The sequence below is a fragment of the Fulvia fulva genome, chromosome 8 (assembly GCF_020509005.1).
Source record: "Fulvia fulva chromosome 8, complete sequence".
Lineage (NCBI taxonomy): Eukaryota > Fungi > Ascomycota > Dothideomycetes > Mycosphaerellales > Mycosphaerellaceae > Fulvia > Fulvia fulva.
In genome coordinates, this window is record NC_063019.1 from 2,646,558 (window position 1) to 2,663,070 (window position 16,513).

The following is a 16,513-nucleotide window of genomic DNA, read 5'->3' on the forward strand; positions in this document are numbered from 1 at the left end:
CTTCTTGTCCCCACAGTGTTCGACACTGATCGACAAGAGCTTGTTGCGGTTGACGCACGAACATCATCATCATGTCGGCCCTCGAAGAGAAGCAAGGCATGAGCACGATTGACATGATCCAGGAGAAGGGTGTACGTGGAGGACCGCGCCAGGGTCATAAAACTCAGCTGACAGTCCCAACAGAACGATATCGCCGAAGTAAAGATTGTCAAAGGCAGTGAAGCTTTCAATGCTGCCCTTATCGAGGAACCAACACGACCATGGGACCCCACGACATGGCGACTGATCGGATGTCTCCTTTTGGGATGCTTCTGCCAAACCATGAACGGCTTCGATGGCTCTCTCTTCGGCGGGTTGACTGCGAACAAGAGCTTCCTGGCGTTCTTCGACGGCGCACCCGATGGGCCCTGGGCGGCTATCAACAGCGCCATGTACCAGATTGGTGGTGTCTGCGCGCTGCCATTCGTCGGACCTGCTGTTGATACATGGGGCAGAAAGGTGGGCATGCAAATCGGCGCCTGGCTCATCATCATCGGAACAATTGTCAACGCTACGACTGTCTATCACGCAAACAGCGATGGCCAACTGAAGGGTGGTCGTTTCATCCTGGGATTTGGTGTTAGCATTGTCTCCGCTGCAGGCCCGATCTACGTCGTCGAAACAGCTCACCCATCGTGGCGATCATTGATTACTGCTTATTGCAATACCTTTTGGTTCACGGGCTCCATCCTCTCTGCAGGTGCGGTACGTGGTGGACTCAACCTGATGGGCAACAGCTCTTGGCTCCTCCCGATTTGGCTGCAGCTTGTGTTTCCGGCCCTGATCGCGCTCTTCGTCTGGACCATTCCAGAATCTCCTCGCTGGCTCTACGTCAACAACCGGCGTGAGCGCGCGACGCAGGTCTTGACCAAGTGGCACGGCTACGGCAACCCTGAGTCTGCTTGGGTCAAGCTCCAGCTTAACGAGTATGAAGAGTTCCTGAACACCAATGGCGCAGACAAGAGATGGTGGGACTACCGCGCTTTGTTCGGTACCCGGTCGAGCTGCTACCGACTAGGCTGCAACGTCGTCTTCTCGATCTTCGCTCAATGGGCGGGCAATGGTGTCTTGACATACTTCCTGCCGGCTGTGTTGAAGACTGCAGGCTATACCGAGGAGATCCAACAAGCCAACATCAACCTCGGCTACGCTTGCTTCCAGTTTGCATTCGCGTTGACCGGAGCTGCATTCGTCGAGCGGATCGGCCGCCGTCCGTTGTTCCTTGGCTCGATGGCTGGATGTTGTATTGTCTGGATCGGAATGACTACGGCCTCTGCGGTCTTCAACGAGGGCGGTAAGACAAATGGCAGCGCTGCCCAAGCCACCGTGGCCATGATCTTCATCTTCGGCGCGGTGTTCTCATTCGGTATCACTCCACTGCAAGCGTTGTACCCGGTCGAGGTCCTGTCCTTCGAGATGCGCGCCAAGGGCATGGCCTTCTCGAGTTTGGCTGTCAATGCTGGAAACCTTCTCAACCAATTCGCTTGGCCAATCGCTCTGGCGGACATTGGCTGGAAGACTTATATCGTCTTCATCGTGTGGAATGCAGTGCAGACCACAGTCTTCTACTGTAAGCAAAGTCGAGTTCATAACCTGTTGAGATATTCAAGCTAACACTGTTACTAGTCTTCCTGCCAGAGACCAAAGGACGAACGCTCGAAGAGCTTGACCGTATCTTCGAGGCCAGGAACCCAGTCAAGGCCTCGATCCAGCGGAAGAAGATCGCTGTTGCCAGTGATGGTACAGTGCTGGCTACCGAGGAGGCTTGAGGGCAGTCCTTGATTGTGTATGAATTTATGAGCGTCTCACGACAGAAAAGGTGTGCAGCAGCGCCGGTGTATAGCAGTACCAGCAAATCAAGTCTCGGGTCCTTGTGAGGCAGCAGATGTACATAGGAGAAAATGAGAAGGCGGACTCTTGCAAGACCAACTTTGAAAATCGTTGCGTGGTAAGTTGTCGCTGCGGTTCTCGATCGTTTGTGGTGTTCGTCAGTCCGGACAATGATTCCAGGTGGCTTCATTCACCAGCTGACCTTCAGCGCTACATTCGCGTCGTATCTCGACTTCTACCGAGGGAAGTGTACTTGGCCGGTGCCTCGTAGGGCTTCATCAGACAGGTCTGCAAGAAACACTGAGTTCCTGGGTCTTCTTTCGTCTGCACTGCGTCTTGCTCGACGATCTCGTGCAGATCCTTGTGATTAAGCGTAGCGACCGAGCGCTAGCCACACCGGAGTACGAGCTTGCGAGTACGTAGGTGAGGCGTCAGCGAGGGAGTGAAGCTCTATACCAGCCCTCAGCTAGCCTTGGCGCCCGCTCTGATTGGTCAACTTTCAAGCTTTAGGGTCACGTGACCTACCGCACTGTGCCTGTTGGCGAACTCGCAAACATATACCCGTCGCTAACGCCTATGTCGTCGTATAATAGGCACTGTACGTCGGGTAGCGGTAGCGTGGATCGCACGCTACTTTGCAGTCTAGAAGGGTTGGTAGAGAGCTCCACTCCGCTACGCTTACCTTTGGAGGTTCACAGCCGCCAACAGCACATTTTAAGGCTCAGCAGGACGCGGGTATAGCTGCGTTCGGGGTCTGGACATCATGAATGTCTCCTTGTGACAGTTGTCGTGGTCGACTTTTTGTTGCTGTTCTCACGCGTTGTACGGCATACCATAGAACTATCGACGCGACCGAATCTATTCTTGTCCGCGTCAGGGGAGCCTTCCCGGACCCGACTTCTCAGGTCCGATCCCTACATTCATCGTCGTCCTTGCGTTCTTCATCTTCGCGCACAAGATCCGCGGCGATGGCAAGTGAAGAGCAGATATCGCAGTGTATGCAAATCATCAGCGAAGCAATCTCAATCGAACCAGAAGACTTGCAAGACCACGAAACATGGCAATTCCTTGGCCTGGGAGATCTCTTGGCAACGGCGACGGTGTCAGATCTACAGAACCAGGCCGGCGTTGATGTGCCGGAGGATTTGTTTACGAAGCAACCCACTGTTGGACAGCTCAAAGCCTTTCTTAGAGGGGAGGAGGATACAAGCAGACCGGTCACGGCGATACACTCACCTACATCGACCTCGACTCTTGATTGTGGACCTGAAGACCCTTGGGAAGGCGTACCCAAGCCGAAAGTGCCATTGTCGGTCGTGCTGCAAGGCAAGCCAGAATCGGCATCGACCGTGATCTTCTTGTTCCCAGACGGAAGTGGTGCTGGCACATCGTATGGAACCCTCCCGACCATCGGCAACGATGTTTGCCTCATCGGACTGAACTCGCCCTTTCTTCGGCAAGCACAGAGTTTCACATGCTCGATGGAGCGTATGGCACGGCTGTGGCTTGATGAGGTCCGAGGGCTGCAGCCGCAGGGCCAGCCTTATGTCCTTGGAGGCTGGTCTGCTGGCGGCTACTACTCGTTCGAGGTTGCGAAGCTGCTCACTGCTGCTGGTGAGAAGGTGGAGAGGTTGATCCTCATAGATTCGCCTTGTCGGCTGGTTTACGCAGCACTACCTGAGCAAGTGGTCGCCGAGCTTACTCGGAAAGGCCTGATGGGTGCCTCTGGAGAGAGGAAGGCGCCTGAGTGGCTGGTGCAGCACTTCACATCCACCGTGATATCCGTGGAGAAGTACATGCCCACGCCACTGCCGAGAGACCATGTACCTGCGCATGTTCACTTCATCTGGGTCAAGGAGGGACTCGTCGAGAGCGTGGCTGACTCTGGCTTGAATGTCGACCTTAACGTCAAGGTCACAAGATTTCTGCTCGAGCCACGAGGTAACCTCCAAAGCGAAGGCTGGGAGAGGCTGTTACCTGGAGCAGAACACACATACGACTATATGACCGGGAATCATTTCCAGATCACACAAACCCCCCATGTAAGACGAACATAAGTGTGTGTCGGAGGGAGACTAATGTTGCTTCTAGGTCGAGAGCTTGGGGAATTTGCTTCGCAAGGTAGCGAAAGCATAACTTGCGTCGACTACTGACTAGACCGGGCCATAGATGGACAGTTGTGTGAACGCAGTAGAGACAGCGTAAAATAACAACAAAGCATGCCGCATACGCTGAAATCAAGCAGATCGACAGAAGTGCAATGGCAGCACGTAGTGACTTGGGGCAGCTCTTTGACTGCGCGGATTCGGACCAGAAGCTGTGGGATCCTCTGCCATGTTCTCATATCCCAACCGTTGCAAAGAACATACTCTACTGCTTCCTGGTAGTGCACTCAGGCGGTGTGCCTCAAGTAGCATCATGATCCTCAACTTCGTCCTCCTGCACTGCATCCGTTTCGTCGTCCGCATCCTGTCCCTGGTCGACCACTTCATCGATGGAATTATGGCTGGCCTGTGCAGACTTTGCGGCTTCTTTTTCCTCCTTGCGCTTGCGCTCAAGAGTCTCAAGCACGTCGCGCCACCGACAGAGGACATCCCGCTTGGGTTCTGAAGTCCAGGTAGTGGTAGACTTGATGCCTTCCCCTTCATCATACTCCATGAAGACTGGGACCCGCAGGATGTCCTCCTTCACCTTGATACCAGCCTGGCTCAGCGCCTCGTACAACTTCGACATGTTCTCTTCTTCTAGCTCCGTTGCACACTTCTTGTCCAGCATGAATTGGGCCAAGATATAGACCAAGGCATAGCCTGTGCCCTCGAGCGCTTTTGGATAGTCGAGAGGGCTCTTGAAGACCCACTTCTGATCGGCTGCTACCGCTGGGTAGTTCCGAAGCCAGACGCAGATGTCTGAGAAGTGCTTGCTGTATTCCTTGCGTTGGAGGAGAAAGGGGACCAGGAACTCTTCTTCGAGGACAAAGCTCGCGGTCTTGTAGTAGATTTCTTCGGCTCGGTGGAAGATGTCTTGTCTTGTGTTGGTGCGGAGGGCGGAGAGGAGTGGTGGTCCTGAGTATGTTGCGTCGATGTCCTGTTGCTGAATGTGGACAACATCCTCGAACGCATATTCGTAGATGATGTCTTGTAGTTCTTGTGCAATGTTGAGTAGCTGCAGCCTCGCCTCATGCTCGGATGCTGGCTTGGGTGAGCGTGTGGCGTTGTGGTTGAGTGCTGTGCTGGTGTTTGATGGTCGAATGTCATCTGCAATATTGCTCGTTGCTGCGGCGGTAATGTCCGACATTGTGGTGGTCGTAGTCTTTGATGCGCACTGTAAGCGGATGTGCATGTTGATTTTAAGTAACTGAAGAGATGTGGAGGCCAATACGGCTCGGACGGTCCCGCATCGCAAGCTTCCAACATCCCTGTCACGCATGTGCTTCGCGAGAGTGAATGGGAGCAAGCACGTCGACAGCTGCATCATGCAGTCCTGGATGGATTTCCAACCGCAATTTCATTCCTACATTCTCATCCTAACCGAGCTAGACATCGCGCTCTCCGCCCACCGCTAGAATATCTCATGGAACTGTATTTTGACGCTCGTGGTCACAATGATTATGCTCGTCATCACCATTACCTCAGTACACATACCCACTCCTCCTTGCCTTCTCAGCCCACTTCTCCACCTTCCTCGCCGCCTTCTCGGCCTTCTGCTGTTGCCACCACTTGCGATACTGCTCTCCATTCGTCATAGCCGCGCCAACTTTCTGCTGCTCGTCAATGGCTTCGAAGTCGACGCATCGTCTGAAGTCTTCCGACCATGCTTTGGTGGCGTCATTGCGTTGTCGCTGATTGCGACTTCGTAGCTGGGTGGCTGGAGAGCATCCTTGTCTCCGACTTCCGGGTTCAAAATCGAGACGCATTGAATGGGATGTTGGAGGATCTGACCACGGCCAGGGCTCTGTTGGATCCTTGTCGTTGCTGGTACTTCTCGGCAGTTGCTTGAAGTGTTTCCACTACAACAGGTTGGCGGTTGCGGGTGCGGCGGGTGCAGCACATTTTGGTAAGTCTGTTGCGTGTGTCTACGGATTGTCTTCGATCTTGGTCCGACTGATCTTGTGGCTAAAGTACCTTGTCGTGGCAGTCGAGATGTTGATGTATGTATTGCGGGACTGGCTTTACGGTCCGATGAAATTGATGTTCTGCTTCTCTGTGGTCGGTGGCCATGATGTAGATTTATATGTATCCTGCTGTTCAGTATAGAGGCTCTATGGTTCTACGAAAGATCCCAGAATTGGTCCGTCGAAGGATTCACTCGGCCGTTCCAAGCCACATCGTCACTTCACTTGATCACATGACTTAGCTCCGGCCGTAAATCCTGCTCCACGTTCTGAAAGGGCTCCAGTTTGCGAAGGGACAATGCATCGAGACCTGCAACCGAGCAGATCCGAGTTGTCATTACAAGCCATGTGGACAGTCTCCCTGTATACAGTGACAATGCCTCTCGCAAGGGATCGTCCAGTCCCGTTATGTGCTGCCACTTCGATGACCCTGGAAGCAAGTTCGAACTCCATTGATCCTGGCGAGCCACACAGTTTGACCAGCAGAAATACCATGTCACAGTATTCTTATGGCAATTGCCGGTCACGATTGCACAGTCTGTCACCAGCAGTACCCTGGCTGTATAGCTGAGCCATTCCTGACCATCCAAACGGACAGAAGCACGGTCCTCATGTACAGCCGGGGGTTTCAGCAAGCGTCGAACTTCCATTCGATCCCCGATGTCCTTCGCTTGAATATATGCAGGTTTGACCTTAGGTGGTGGAGTCCAGTGCGGGTTGAAGGCTAACCGTTATTTCCTTCACGAAGATGTTCGAACAGCACAACGCCCCCATCGCATTGTCCTCGCCGAGCCTGCCGCTAGATGTCGATGGCAGTCTCGAATGCTCGGGTTGCCTCCCTTATTTGGAGTCGAAGCAAAAGACATTGGCCGATGCTTCCAGTGCTTCTCATCAGCAAACATCGCTAGCCAGGATCCTGCAGGTATATCACGAGCTGATGATCACTGTGGATGAGTATCATCACCTCCGCGAAATAATCAAGATACGGTCTAAACAATGGCGGCTCCACTGCAGATGATTCATGCAGAAGATTTGGAGAACGCTGACGATCTCTCCTCTTATGAAGCACCGCCACACAATCTGTACATCAACCAGGACAGCGCCATCTACAAGCTCGGGGGTCCAGTCACTCGCATCTTCTGCTCCGAAAGCCCCTTTGATGTTATGCTTTGCTGGCGATCCGTCTGTGCTAAATGTACAGGTAAACCCGATGCTGGATCAGGCCTGACTGACAACAACATGAGTCCTCACAACTCACCCTTCCAAGGTCGTCCATTCGTGCATTGCGCTCACCACAGGGACTCCAGAGCCCTTGGGATCCTCTACTTCGAGCCGGAGGAAGGGGACGAAGTGTCTTTGGAAATTCCAGTCAAGAAGGTGCCATACCAGATTGTGTTCACGGATCTTGCCAATGAATGCTGGCCGCGAGCAGGCACACGCGGCACGCGCTCTGGTCTGATCTGCAACCTTAATTGGTGCCATGTCTGCAGTCCAGGCGAGAGGAACTATAGGCTGTGGGAACAGGACCAAGAACGGTTAACAAGAATAGCAGCTGAGTCGAGTCGCGGTACGATGGCTCAAGGATCTCAAGAAGAGAACATGTCGGCAGCACCAGAGCCGGACGGCTCGAATAGCGGGGAGCCTCAAGAGGAGTCGACCGTGACAGCAGCACCAGGGACCGACAACACGCCTAGTCAAGCGACTGAAGCGGACGCAAAGCGCGACTTGGAAGCAACGAAGGGTACTGTTGATGGTCAAGGGCCAGCAGAGAAGGCGGCACTACCAGATGAACGGCACGAAAAGTATGCTCTGGCCCAAGAAGGTGAAACGGATAGCAAGATCGGGGCTGCAAGACCGAATGACGATGCCAACGTGCAAGAGGCTGGAGAAGAGTCGAAACTTGGTGTTACACAGTCGGAGGACCATGCAGAGGGTCAAAAGACTGTGCAAAGCCTTGTTGCCGCCACAGCACAGCCAGAGGGTCCTGCAACGGGTCGCGATGCAGTTCTTGAATCCATGTTGGCTACAGCACACCTGGGAGTTGATGCATCGGTCCAAGTGCTCGAAGAGGACGCACAGGCTGAAGCGCCTGCCCCGGAGCACGGCACAGACGACCAAGGACCTGCAGAGGAGAGACCGTCCGTTGCGACACAGCTGGGGAGCGATGAGGGCCATCGAGATCGCCTGCAAGAGGTCTCAACTCCAGCAGTACGACCGGGTGACCATGCAACGGTTCCACAGTCCGCAGCACCATCAAATTCCCTCGCGGCACGACAGCCCATCCCCATCTATGGCAGCGACTCCGAGGAAGATATTCGCGGAGGAGCGCGGAGACCCATCAGCATACACGGGAGCGATTCCGAAGAGGATACTGGCACTGCCGCTCCTCTCGATCAAGCCAGCGGAGCAGTCCAGCTTTTCGGCTACAAGTACATCAAGAAGTCCGGAAAGAAGACGAAGCACATCATGTGGAACCATCCTAGAGAAGGAGAACCGGGCTACAAGCCTCGGCCACCTCCGCCGCCCCCACCTGGATCAGGGGCAGCTGGTGGTATTGTCTCTTGACTTTGATATTGGAGCTGGTTATCTTCCAGGTCATGTCGGAAAGTGCATAGGGGTCCTGCTGATGAAGAGTAGGTATCTCGAAGAACGTACTCGTCTGTCCAGATAACCTGAAATTTTAGCTAGTCGCCGATGTGCTGTGACGGTATGGAGGCGAACAATTCTGAGCCACCGTCCTTTCACGTCGTGCTGATACATTCGCAGTGGCCGAGTCGCGCGCTACTCCTTGCTCCCTTCAAACAGAAGCTCTTCGCCTTGTAAAGGTCCTTGGATGCTACCTATGACTACGGTACTGGTGCTTTGCACCACTTTGCATTCTCGCCCGAGCGTACAACGGTCTTGATTGCGATGGCGTTGCTGGAGAAGCAAACATTCTCGTGATTGTCGAGGCACAAGGCCAGATGGTGCGCCTACAGTCGCTGAATGACTATGCTCGTGTGAACTGGCTGCTAAGACCAAGTCGCCCAGACGAGTAGCACCCCTTGATGATCACATTGCCGTGAAGGTACGCGATGTGGTGGTATCGCGCCAGGCAAGAGTCTTCGATGCGTCCAGTGCATATGAGCGAGATGCGAAGCCGAGCGCTTTTTTCAACTCTTCGCTGCTGTACTAGTCGAGGCAGCAGTTCAGATACAGCCCAGATAACAGCTTCTGGCTGCACTCTCTGCCCCAGCAAGGTTTCCAGAGTGTGCTGCGAAGTAGCCTTTCAGCCACTGCTTGCGTAGATGGACAGTGACTGGACTGTACCGGAGGCCTCTATCCGCTTCTTCCACCGCAAATGCTAGCAAACGACAATCGTTCAGCATGTCGGTCTTTCTGCCAGCAAACGAGAACCCTCAGACCTATGCCCCATTAGTGCATCTCGTGCGGCTGTCGTTCACAAACCAGTAGCACCCAGTCAGTGGTATTCGGAAGCACAATCTTGCAGTCATGTCAACCCTGCCACCCGAAGGCTCTCCACTGCAGATGATTCACGAAGCCTTCTTCGACCAGCGCGGAGGCCTCTCGACCAGCCTCCAGCCACCGCACGACTTGTATATCGACCACGCTCTACCCATCTACGGGCGGGGAGGTCCAGTCAAGCGCATTTACTGTTCTGGCCAGCCATTCAACATCATGCTTTGCAACCGGCCACGCCGTGCTGAATGCTCGGGCTCTGCCGCCGCTGGTACCGGGTTGACCCTTCATCGTAGATCGAGCAACACGGTGCTGAAAGGGCGCCCCTTTGTTCATCATGCTAAGTGGCCTTTTGCTGGTGGCATCATACAGTTCCAGCCTGACACAGTCACCGAGGTATCTTTCGACATGCCGAAAAGCAGACGGTACGCAAGGGTCCTGTTCACGGACACCGGCAATGGGTGCAACCCAGCAGGTAGTCAAAGTTAGCGCCTGTGTACGACCTGCTTGGTGGAAAGGTGCCGGGCCTGCAGTGCCCAGGACACTGCGCCGAGCGATGTGCCATCAAGGGAGACAACACACGCGGCAGCACAGCCGAAGGACCATCCCATCACTCAACCGCCTTTGGCACAGACAAGTAATGACGACGAAACCGAAAACGACATCGCTAGTGCAAGCCCAGGAGATACTGGTGATACCGTGTCTCCAGATTCTGCATAGCCGAATCCAACGCCAAAGCGCAGAGGGAAGAACGCCTCAGGTACTAGTGACGCCCAATTTTCTTTTCTATGTTATCGAAGTCGACACCACAGAGAAAAAGGAAGAAGACGAAGGGTCTTGTCGAGTTCTCTGGTTGCAGAAGAGGAGGGAAGGGAGCCAAGCCCGCCGCCACTGCCACCACTTGTAGGAGGCGCAGCTGGTGCCAGTGTGTCATGAGAAATGGCTTGGTTGTAGTGTTTCCACTCGAGGACAGTTCAATAGCCCAGCTTTCGAATGCGCTTGATGGCCCACATTCTCAACGCCCGTCGAATGTACTTGAATCGCATTGAGGTGTCGGAGTCCCACGAATAGTCACTCGCGGTATCCCATCCAGTCTCAGAGCCATCATACTGCACTATTGGACTGTGCTGGTGTGCAGCAGCCCGTGCTGCCTCCTCTCTGATAGCTTGCTCCAGGCGAACCATGGCTTTCTCACGCTCACCGTAGGCAAGGGCCATAGTGACGTTTAAAAGCCCCAGCTGACAATAGGCACGGTCTTCAATCCTCTCGGTGTCCCTATTGCTCATCCACTTCTTCCTCTCTTCCACGCTGATATGCTTGGCATCGGAAAAGTCCTTCAGCACTTCTTGGGTATGCCTGTAATCTCCGCGACTGGCCTGTCGAGGGATGCGCAATCTTGTATGAGATAATGGCGAGCAGGTACTTCTGAGCTTACAGGTGCCTTCGTTGCAATGTCGAGGGATGCAGCTTCTTGCTCGAAATATCCGCCTTCTCGCTTGAAAATGCCACCTTCTCGTTTGGCAAATTCACATCCGCGCGTGACATAGAGAGGATGCGCGCCAAAGAGTACATTCTGATCAGGGCGAAGCATGCCCTTGTAGCCACAGAGCTTCCAACTTTTGTTCAGGGGTAGGACCGATTGGGGTGCCAATAATTCCTGAAGAGTCCAACCTCGCGTGAACCAGCTACTCTGTCCAAGATCTCCATAGGTCATGTATGTATGTCCTCCATGACTGCATTGTTTGAGCGGCACATTTGCATCATGGAGCCATGCCAGACAGAAACTCGGACTCTGTGTACCAGCGAAACATTGAGTTGATAGACTCAGAGAGCTCCGTAGCACTGTCTTTGTTGATACAGCACGTGTCGATCCAGATCCATTTGATAGAACAGTTGTCCCGAACCCAGCGGCAAAACCTTCGAATCTTTCTGAAGCCTGCTTTGTTCGTGTTCCGCATGCTGCGGACATCCCGGTACGTGGCCTCGTCGGCACCCCAGCGGTGGGAAACGATCACGCAAGGGGGTCGATTGGTATCGCTGAATTCCTTGAGCTCGCGGGTAAGGACGTTCAAGAGTCGCATTCTCAGGCGTACCTTGGTATAGAAGGAGAAAAGAAGACAGAGATGCTGCGGAAATAATACTGGGCAAGGCTTGTGCCATGTTCCGCGACGCGGCTGAGCTGCATACAAGCGAGTGCTTAAGCGCCAGCCCAGAATATCAGAAACCACATCCCCTGTAGCGGATTGCAATCCGCTGGATACGCCCTCAGAATACAGTCGATGGTGTACAACAGGTATCTCCAGACCCCCAATTTGCCGGAATAAGGAGGAGAGTGGGAAGGGTCCGGAGTTGAAGATTGACTGTACAGGCAAGCGAGTGCCTAAGCGCCAGACCAGGATGTTATATGTCTCGAATTGCTGACCAGCAGTTGCCAATTCCAACCGCTTGATGGCGCGTGGTCGTTCACTGGATATCCTTCACGTCGAGTCAGTAAGACAGGCTGCGTCGATGTCAGCCTCGAGAGTCAAGACAGCCCCAAAGAAGGGGGATGAAGTGGAATATTGTACATTGGCGCTTGCTGCGGCGACAAGCTAAGTCTATAGATACATCTACATCATGGGCGCCGAGCAGGTTGTGACTCTTCATCCACTCCCAGCAGCAGCTTCGTTGGATTTCTGGGGCACATCTTCTTCATGTCCAGTCAGCTCCTCGATGACCTTGTTATCATCCTGGATGTCTCCGCTGCCTCTATCTTCGACGTTCGGAGCTGACTGCTTGATGTCCACCTCAGGCGATACTGGAAGATCCGGCTCCACAAACGGAAGCTCTTCCTCGCCACTGAAATGATCGCCGCCAGATGTCAAGATCTTCTGGCCTTCGAGGTCGGGTGCAATGCCAGAAGTTGCATCTTCCTCTGGCGCTGGCGCAAGTTCTTGGGTCTGCTCGACTTTGCTCGTGTCAGGGTCATTTTGAGCCAGCTCGGCCAACTTTTGTTCGGCTTTGTTCTCTTCATCTTCAATATCCAGGACAGGCTGATCTTGCGTCTCCGTCTCAGCCTGCGCACCAACGTAGCGCTCACTCGGATGTGCACTGGGGACGTCACCTTCTGCACCTTCTGCACCACCAACTATCATGCTCTCCAGGATTTCCTTCTCGCGCTTTGCGGCCATCTTGCGTCGAGAAGTCTCACTGAAGCTGAACTTGCTGAGTACATCCTCAATCTTCTCCTCAACAAGTCCCTTGACATGAAATGCTAGTTTTCGAGTGTTGAAGATACCAGGCATTCTGTAGCTCAGCCAGAGGTAGTTGACGACTCCTTTATGCAGCCGTTCAAGACCACGCAAGTAGTCTCTTGAAGCAGAGACTTCAAGTTCCAGGAACTCAAGAGGCATTTCCTTGATATCGTACAGATCCCCGCCACTCTGCAGAGCGATGCAGCGGGCCAGTGCTGGTATGAGATGCCTCCACATTTCCTCATCTGCCTTTCCCGCGGGCGACGAGCAGATAACGTTCCGATCCGTGACAGTCAGGCCTTTGACCGGCTCGATTAGATCTGCAAGCCAAATTTGGTCTCTCAGACCGCAGAGATGAAAGCGCTTGTGCATTTGAGATAGCTCATGGAGTCGTGTCAAGATGTAGCTGAAGGGCGTGCCGGGCGGGAAGTATGATGCGAACCGTTCAAGCACCGATGCAGGCGGAAACAAGCCCGCTGACATGATCGGTTCTGGCTCTGACTGCATAGCAGCGCTGACAATTGGGTAGTCGAAACGCTCCATGGTCGTGACGAGACCTACGTTGTCCGGAGCGTCTTGATCGGAGTATTTCTTGCCAAACGTCGCTCCCGCGGCGATCTCTCCCTTGGCGGCAGCGAGATCCTGCTCACTCGCGGGAGTATCAGACGCTTGTGCTGCCGTTCTGAACCGCCCGGCGCGGCCTGCGATCTGCTTGATGTCGGCGATGGCAAGTGTGCGACGCTGGGTGCCGTCGAATTTCGACGATGTCTCGAATATGATACGTTTGATCGCGAGGTTCAGGCCCATGCCGACAGCATCGCTAGCCACGAGGAAGTCGTAGTCGTTGTAGGGATCATTGAACAGTCTTGCCTGCGCCGCTCTTGTTTCGGGAGGTAGGCTGCCGTACACAGTGGCAACTTTGCGACCCGTGCTTTGTTCAATCTGCTTACGCAGAGCGTGAATGCCCATGACCGAGAACGATACGATGCAGTCGCCCTTTCGCAGCTTCCTCATATCTCCGTCCAGCGATGTCTCGGCCATCTGAAGCGGACTCAGGCGCTCGTAGCGATGGATTTCGAGCTTGTCTCCCACGCTGGCACACAGCTCTTTGATCAATGGGACTGTTCGCGCTTCACCACAGAGATGGACTTCCTTTGCCTTGACTCCGAGCAATGCTTGCGTCCACGCCCATCCACGTTCCGGGTTGCCAATCATTTGAATTTCATCGATGACGGCCACATCTATGGTCTTGTTCAGAGGGACCATCTCCACCGTACAGGCACTCAGAGTGTGGTCATCATCTTCTTTCAAGCCCACGTCCACGGCTCTTCTTTCCTCACCAGTCACGAGAGAACACGGCTTTCCCTTCGCGACCATGCGTGAGTAGACTTCATGAGCGAGGAGTCTCAGCGGACCAGCATAGACACCACTCTTTGCGGCCTCCAACCGTTGTAGTGCCTGGTAGGTCTTGCCAGAATTCGTAGGTCCCACATGCAGGTGAACGGTTCGATGGAGCAACCTTGTCGCGGGATACCATTCGGTGGGGTACCGCAGATCGGCCAGCGTTTTCTGGTTCCTGATATCGCTCTCGGTGAATCTGCTCCCGGTGACATGGCCATAGAAGGCATATTTGATGCGATCGTCCAGTCCACGCTGGCTCCGTGTTGAATACGCATTCCGAAGATCTTCCCATACATTATCCTTTCCGTCCGGTTTGCCTAGGAAGGGTCTGTGTCTCGGCTCGTGATTCAAGAGGTTAGTTGTAAAGCCACTCCATATGCGTCCGAACCCCTCCTGCTTATTGCCTTCTTCCTTGCTGTCCTTCGCGAGCTGTTGCAGTACAGGCGCATCTTTGACCTCATCCTTGATGACATTCAATCTCGCCATCAACACCTCGCGAAAGTTCTCCCCCTCTCTGCCGCCCCACCCCATGCCTCCTCGTCTGTCATCTCTGCCGACCTCGCCGCGTCCAGAGTATTTGCGAGTCGGGCGTCCAGAGTGTTTGCGGATCAGCCCGTCTGTTGGAAGGAACTGACCCCGGGGAGGCCCGCTGCGCAACTCATGGCCGCCGTCGTCCTTGTCGAGGTAGCGTAGGATTGGTCCATTGCTGTTCTCGTCTCTATCGGGGTGTGTTGATCGAAGGCGTCGTTGTTGAAGGGCGAGAAGGCGCGTTCGGTAGGCACAACGGATGCATACGTTGGCGGGCCGAGTGGAGATGAGCATCACACGTCGAAGATGAAGGTGGCGACGGAGGAAGGAGGACGATGGGCGCAATGAAGATGGCGAAGACGGTCTACATGATCCCCACATTTCTCTACGGCGTACTTTCGCACCTAGAACCATGTCGGAGCAGCCGATTGATCACCGAACGATGTCCCCGCAAAATACATTGACATGTACCACCTCACTCGTGGCAACCACAACAACGCCTTCCCAGCCAACCTCCTGCGCATTCTTCGACAAGCTGCCAGCCGAGCTACGCCTCGACGTCTACGAGCTCACCTTTGCTCAACACGATGATAAGGAGGTGGAGCTCATCACTTCGAGTCCGCCATCCGCCTCACTACTCCTAGCATGTCGCAAGACGTACCACGAGGCTCGCGCAACCTACCAGCAAGCACGCCGCCGGTACTGGAAGGAGACGAAGTTCTCCATCCAAGTCACGGATCCTCGGCTCCCATTGGCACTTCATGCAGCGCTGCCACGGCTAAAGAGACAAGGCCTGGAGCACATACGTCATCTGCGCATTCGTTTCTGCCACCCAACCTTCGCCGGTATTTACGACCAGTACGAGCTTGTAACTGTTCGAGGTGTTTGGCGGCGGGTTGTCGTCCGTCCTGGACTATGGTCATCAACGTGCGCCTGTATCGATCGTTTTCGCAGCCTCAAGATCTGGGACACGGAGGAGGAAGCGCATGAGAGTCTTGTCAGACACGGAGAACGCTTGGGCATCAAGGCACAGATCCTGTACGTGATCGAGAGGTGTTGAGAGCGTAGTCGACGGTTCGGGCCAGGAGTCGATATGACGATCCTCGACCAAGCGATGTCATCTCGAATTCGTGTGTGCATGTGATTCTCTCAGTGCAGAGTCGAATCACCCTCTTGTCTCTTCCACAGCCGCACCTTCGACTTACGACTTCAACTTCACCACTTGACGCTAGACCAACCACAACACAACATCGCACTACCCAAAATCCCACCAACACGTCGCACGTTACAACAACATACACCACAACAACAACAACACATGCCGCACCAACACACACCGCAAAAGCGCATATCACACCCACGGTCACGCCGACAGTCCAATCGCCGGGCGCCGCCGATCCCACCAACTCGGAACATTACCAAGATGTCGTCTAACACCGCGTGCCCCTTCTTCGACAAACTGCCTGCCGAGCTGCGCCTCGACATCTATGAGTTAGCATTCTCATCCAACACTGATTCCGAAGCCGAGGAGGATCTCAGAGCAGTGAAGCCACCATCGAGGAACATCCTTCTCACATGCAAGAACGCACACTCTGAAGCACACGGCCTCTACAAGACCGCTTATCGCCGCTACTGGAGCTCTACCAAGTTCATCTTCGAAGCTGTAAATTCCGGTAGCGAGTCATACCCAGCTCTTACCTTCCCTACGGACCGCGATCTAGCACATATCACTAGCCTGCGAGTAGTTGTCCTCCTGGACGGCGTTGTAAGACAGATCGGCTGGACCTGCACACTACTCGGCAGGTCGGACGCGTGGGAGCTGGACTGGTCATCAACCGGGGGGTGGGGGGGCCGCTCTACGTAATGTTTCAAAAGAACGATAGTACCCTTGACTTCGTCAGCTTGGGCACTA

General features: G+C 54.2%; 10 protein-coding genes across 10 annotated transcripts; 5 read left to right on the forward strand and 5 right to left on the reverse strand.

The window, feature by feature from the left end:
- Positions 1–71: 71 nt before the first annotated feature.
- CLAFUR5_11255 (Lactose permease) lies at positions 72–1,808 on the forward strand (the record flags this gene model as incomplete). The annotated part of the gene is made up of 3 exons (XM_047910403.1): positions 72–131; positions 175–1,609; positions 1,666–1,808. 3 exons carry the CDS (start codon positions 72–74, stop codon positions 1,806–1,808), a joined length of 1,638 nt encoding a protein of 545 aa, XP_047765665.1.
- Positions 1,809–2,837: 1,029 nt separating this feature from the next.
- CLAFUR5_11256 (Non-reducing polyketide synthase terA) lies at positions 2,838–4,005 on the forward strand (the record flags this gene model as incomplete). Its single annotated transcript, XM_047910404.1, has 2 exons — positions 2,838–3,911; positions 3,961–4,005. The coding sequence occupies 2 exons, from the start codon at positions 2,838–2,840 to the stop codon at positions 4,003–4,005; spliced, it is 1,119 nt and encodes a 372-aa protein (XP_047765668.1).
- Positions 4,006–4,275: 270 nt separating this feature from the next.
- CLAFUR5_11257 (uncharacterized protein) lies at positions 4,276–5,163 on the reverse strand (the record flags this gene model as incomplete). The annotated part of the gene is made up of 1 exon (XM_047910405.1): positions 4,276–5,163. The coding sequence occupies one exon, from the start codon at positions 5,161–5,163 to the stop codon at positions 4,276–4,278; it is 888 nt and encodes a 295-aa protein (XP_047765667.1).
- Positions 5,164–5,497: 334 nt separating this feature from the next.
- On the reverse strand, positions 5,498–5,782 carry CLAFUR5_11258 (uncharacterized protein; the record flags this gene model as incomplete). The annotated part of the gene is made up of 1 exon (XM_047910406.1): positions 5,498–5,782. The coding sequence occupies one exon, from the start codon at positions 5,780–5,782 to the stop codon at positions 5,498–5,500; it is 285 nt and encodes a 94-aa protein (XP_047765670.1).
- Positions 5,783–6,976: 1,194 nt separating this feature from the next.
- CLAFUR5_11259 (uncharacterized protein) lies at positions 6,977–8,545 on the forward strand (the record flags this gene model as incomplete). The annotated part of the gene is made up of 1 exon (XM_047910407.1): positions 6,977–8,545. The coding sequence occupies one exon, from the start codon at positions 6,977–6,979 to the stop codon at positions 8,543–8,545; it is 1,569 nt and encodes a 522-aa protein (XP_047765669.1).
- A 1,868-nt stretch (positions 8,546–10,413) lies between these two features.
- On the reverse strand, positions 10,414–11,153 carry CLAFUR5_11260 (uncharacterized protein; the record flags this gene model as incomplete). The annotated part of the gene is made up of 2 exons (XM_047910408.1): positions 10,414–10,815; positions 10,875–11,153. 2 exons carry the CDS (start codon positions 11,151–11,153, stop codon positions 10,414–10,416), a joined length of 681 nt encoding a protein of 226 aa, XP_047765248.1.
- Positions 11,154–11,199: 46 nt separating this feature from the next.
- Positions 11,200–11,520, reverse strand: CLAFUR5_11261 (Vegetative incompatibility protein HET-E-1; the record flags this gene model as incomplete). The annotated part of the gene is made up of 1 exon (XM_047910409.1): positions 11,200–11,520. One exon carries the CDS (start codon positions 11,518–11,520, stop codon positions 11,200–11,202), a length of 321 nt encoding a protein of 106 aa, XP_047765249.1.
- Positions 11,521–12,081: 561 nt separating this feature from the next.
- On the reverse strand, positions 12,082–14,895 carry CLAFUR5_11262 (ATP-dependent RNA helicase suv3, mitochondrial; the record flags this gene model as incomplete). Its single annotated transcript, XM_047910410.1, has 1 exon — positions 12,082–14,895. The coding sequence occupies one exon, from the start codon at positions 14,893–14,895 to the stop codon at positions 12,082–12,084; it is 2,814 nt and encodes a 937-aa protein (XP_047765250.1).
- A 118-nt stretch (positions 14,896–15,013) lies between these two features.
- CLAFUR5_11263 (uncharacterized protein) lies at positions 15,014–15,661 on the forward strand (the record flags this gene model as incomplete). The annotated part of the gene is made up of 1 exon (XM_047910411.1): positions 15,014–15,661. The coding sequence occupies one exon, from the start codon at positions 15,014–15,016 to the stop codon at positions 15,659–15,661; it is 648 nt and encodes a 215-aa protein (XP_047765251.1).
- Positions 15,662–16,024: 363 nt separating this feature from the next.
- On the forward strand, positions 16,025–16,465 carry CLAFUR5_11264 (uncharacterized protein; the record flags this gene model as incomplete). Its single annotated transcript, XM_047910412.1, has 1 exon — positions 16,025–16,465. One exon carries the CDS (start codon positions 16,025–16,027, stop codon positions 16,463–16,465), a length of 441 nt encoding a protein of 146 aa, XP_047765252.1.
- Positions 16,466–16,513: the final 48 nt, after the last annotated feature.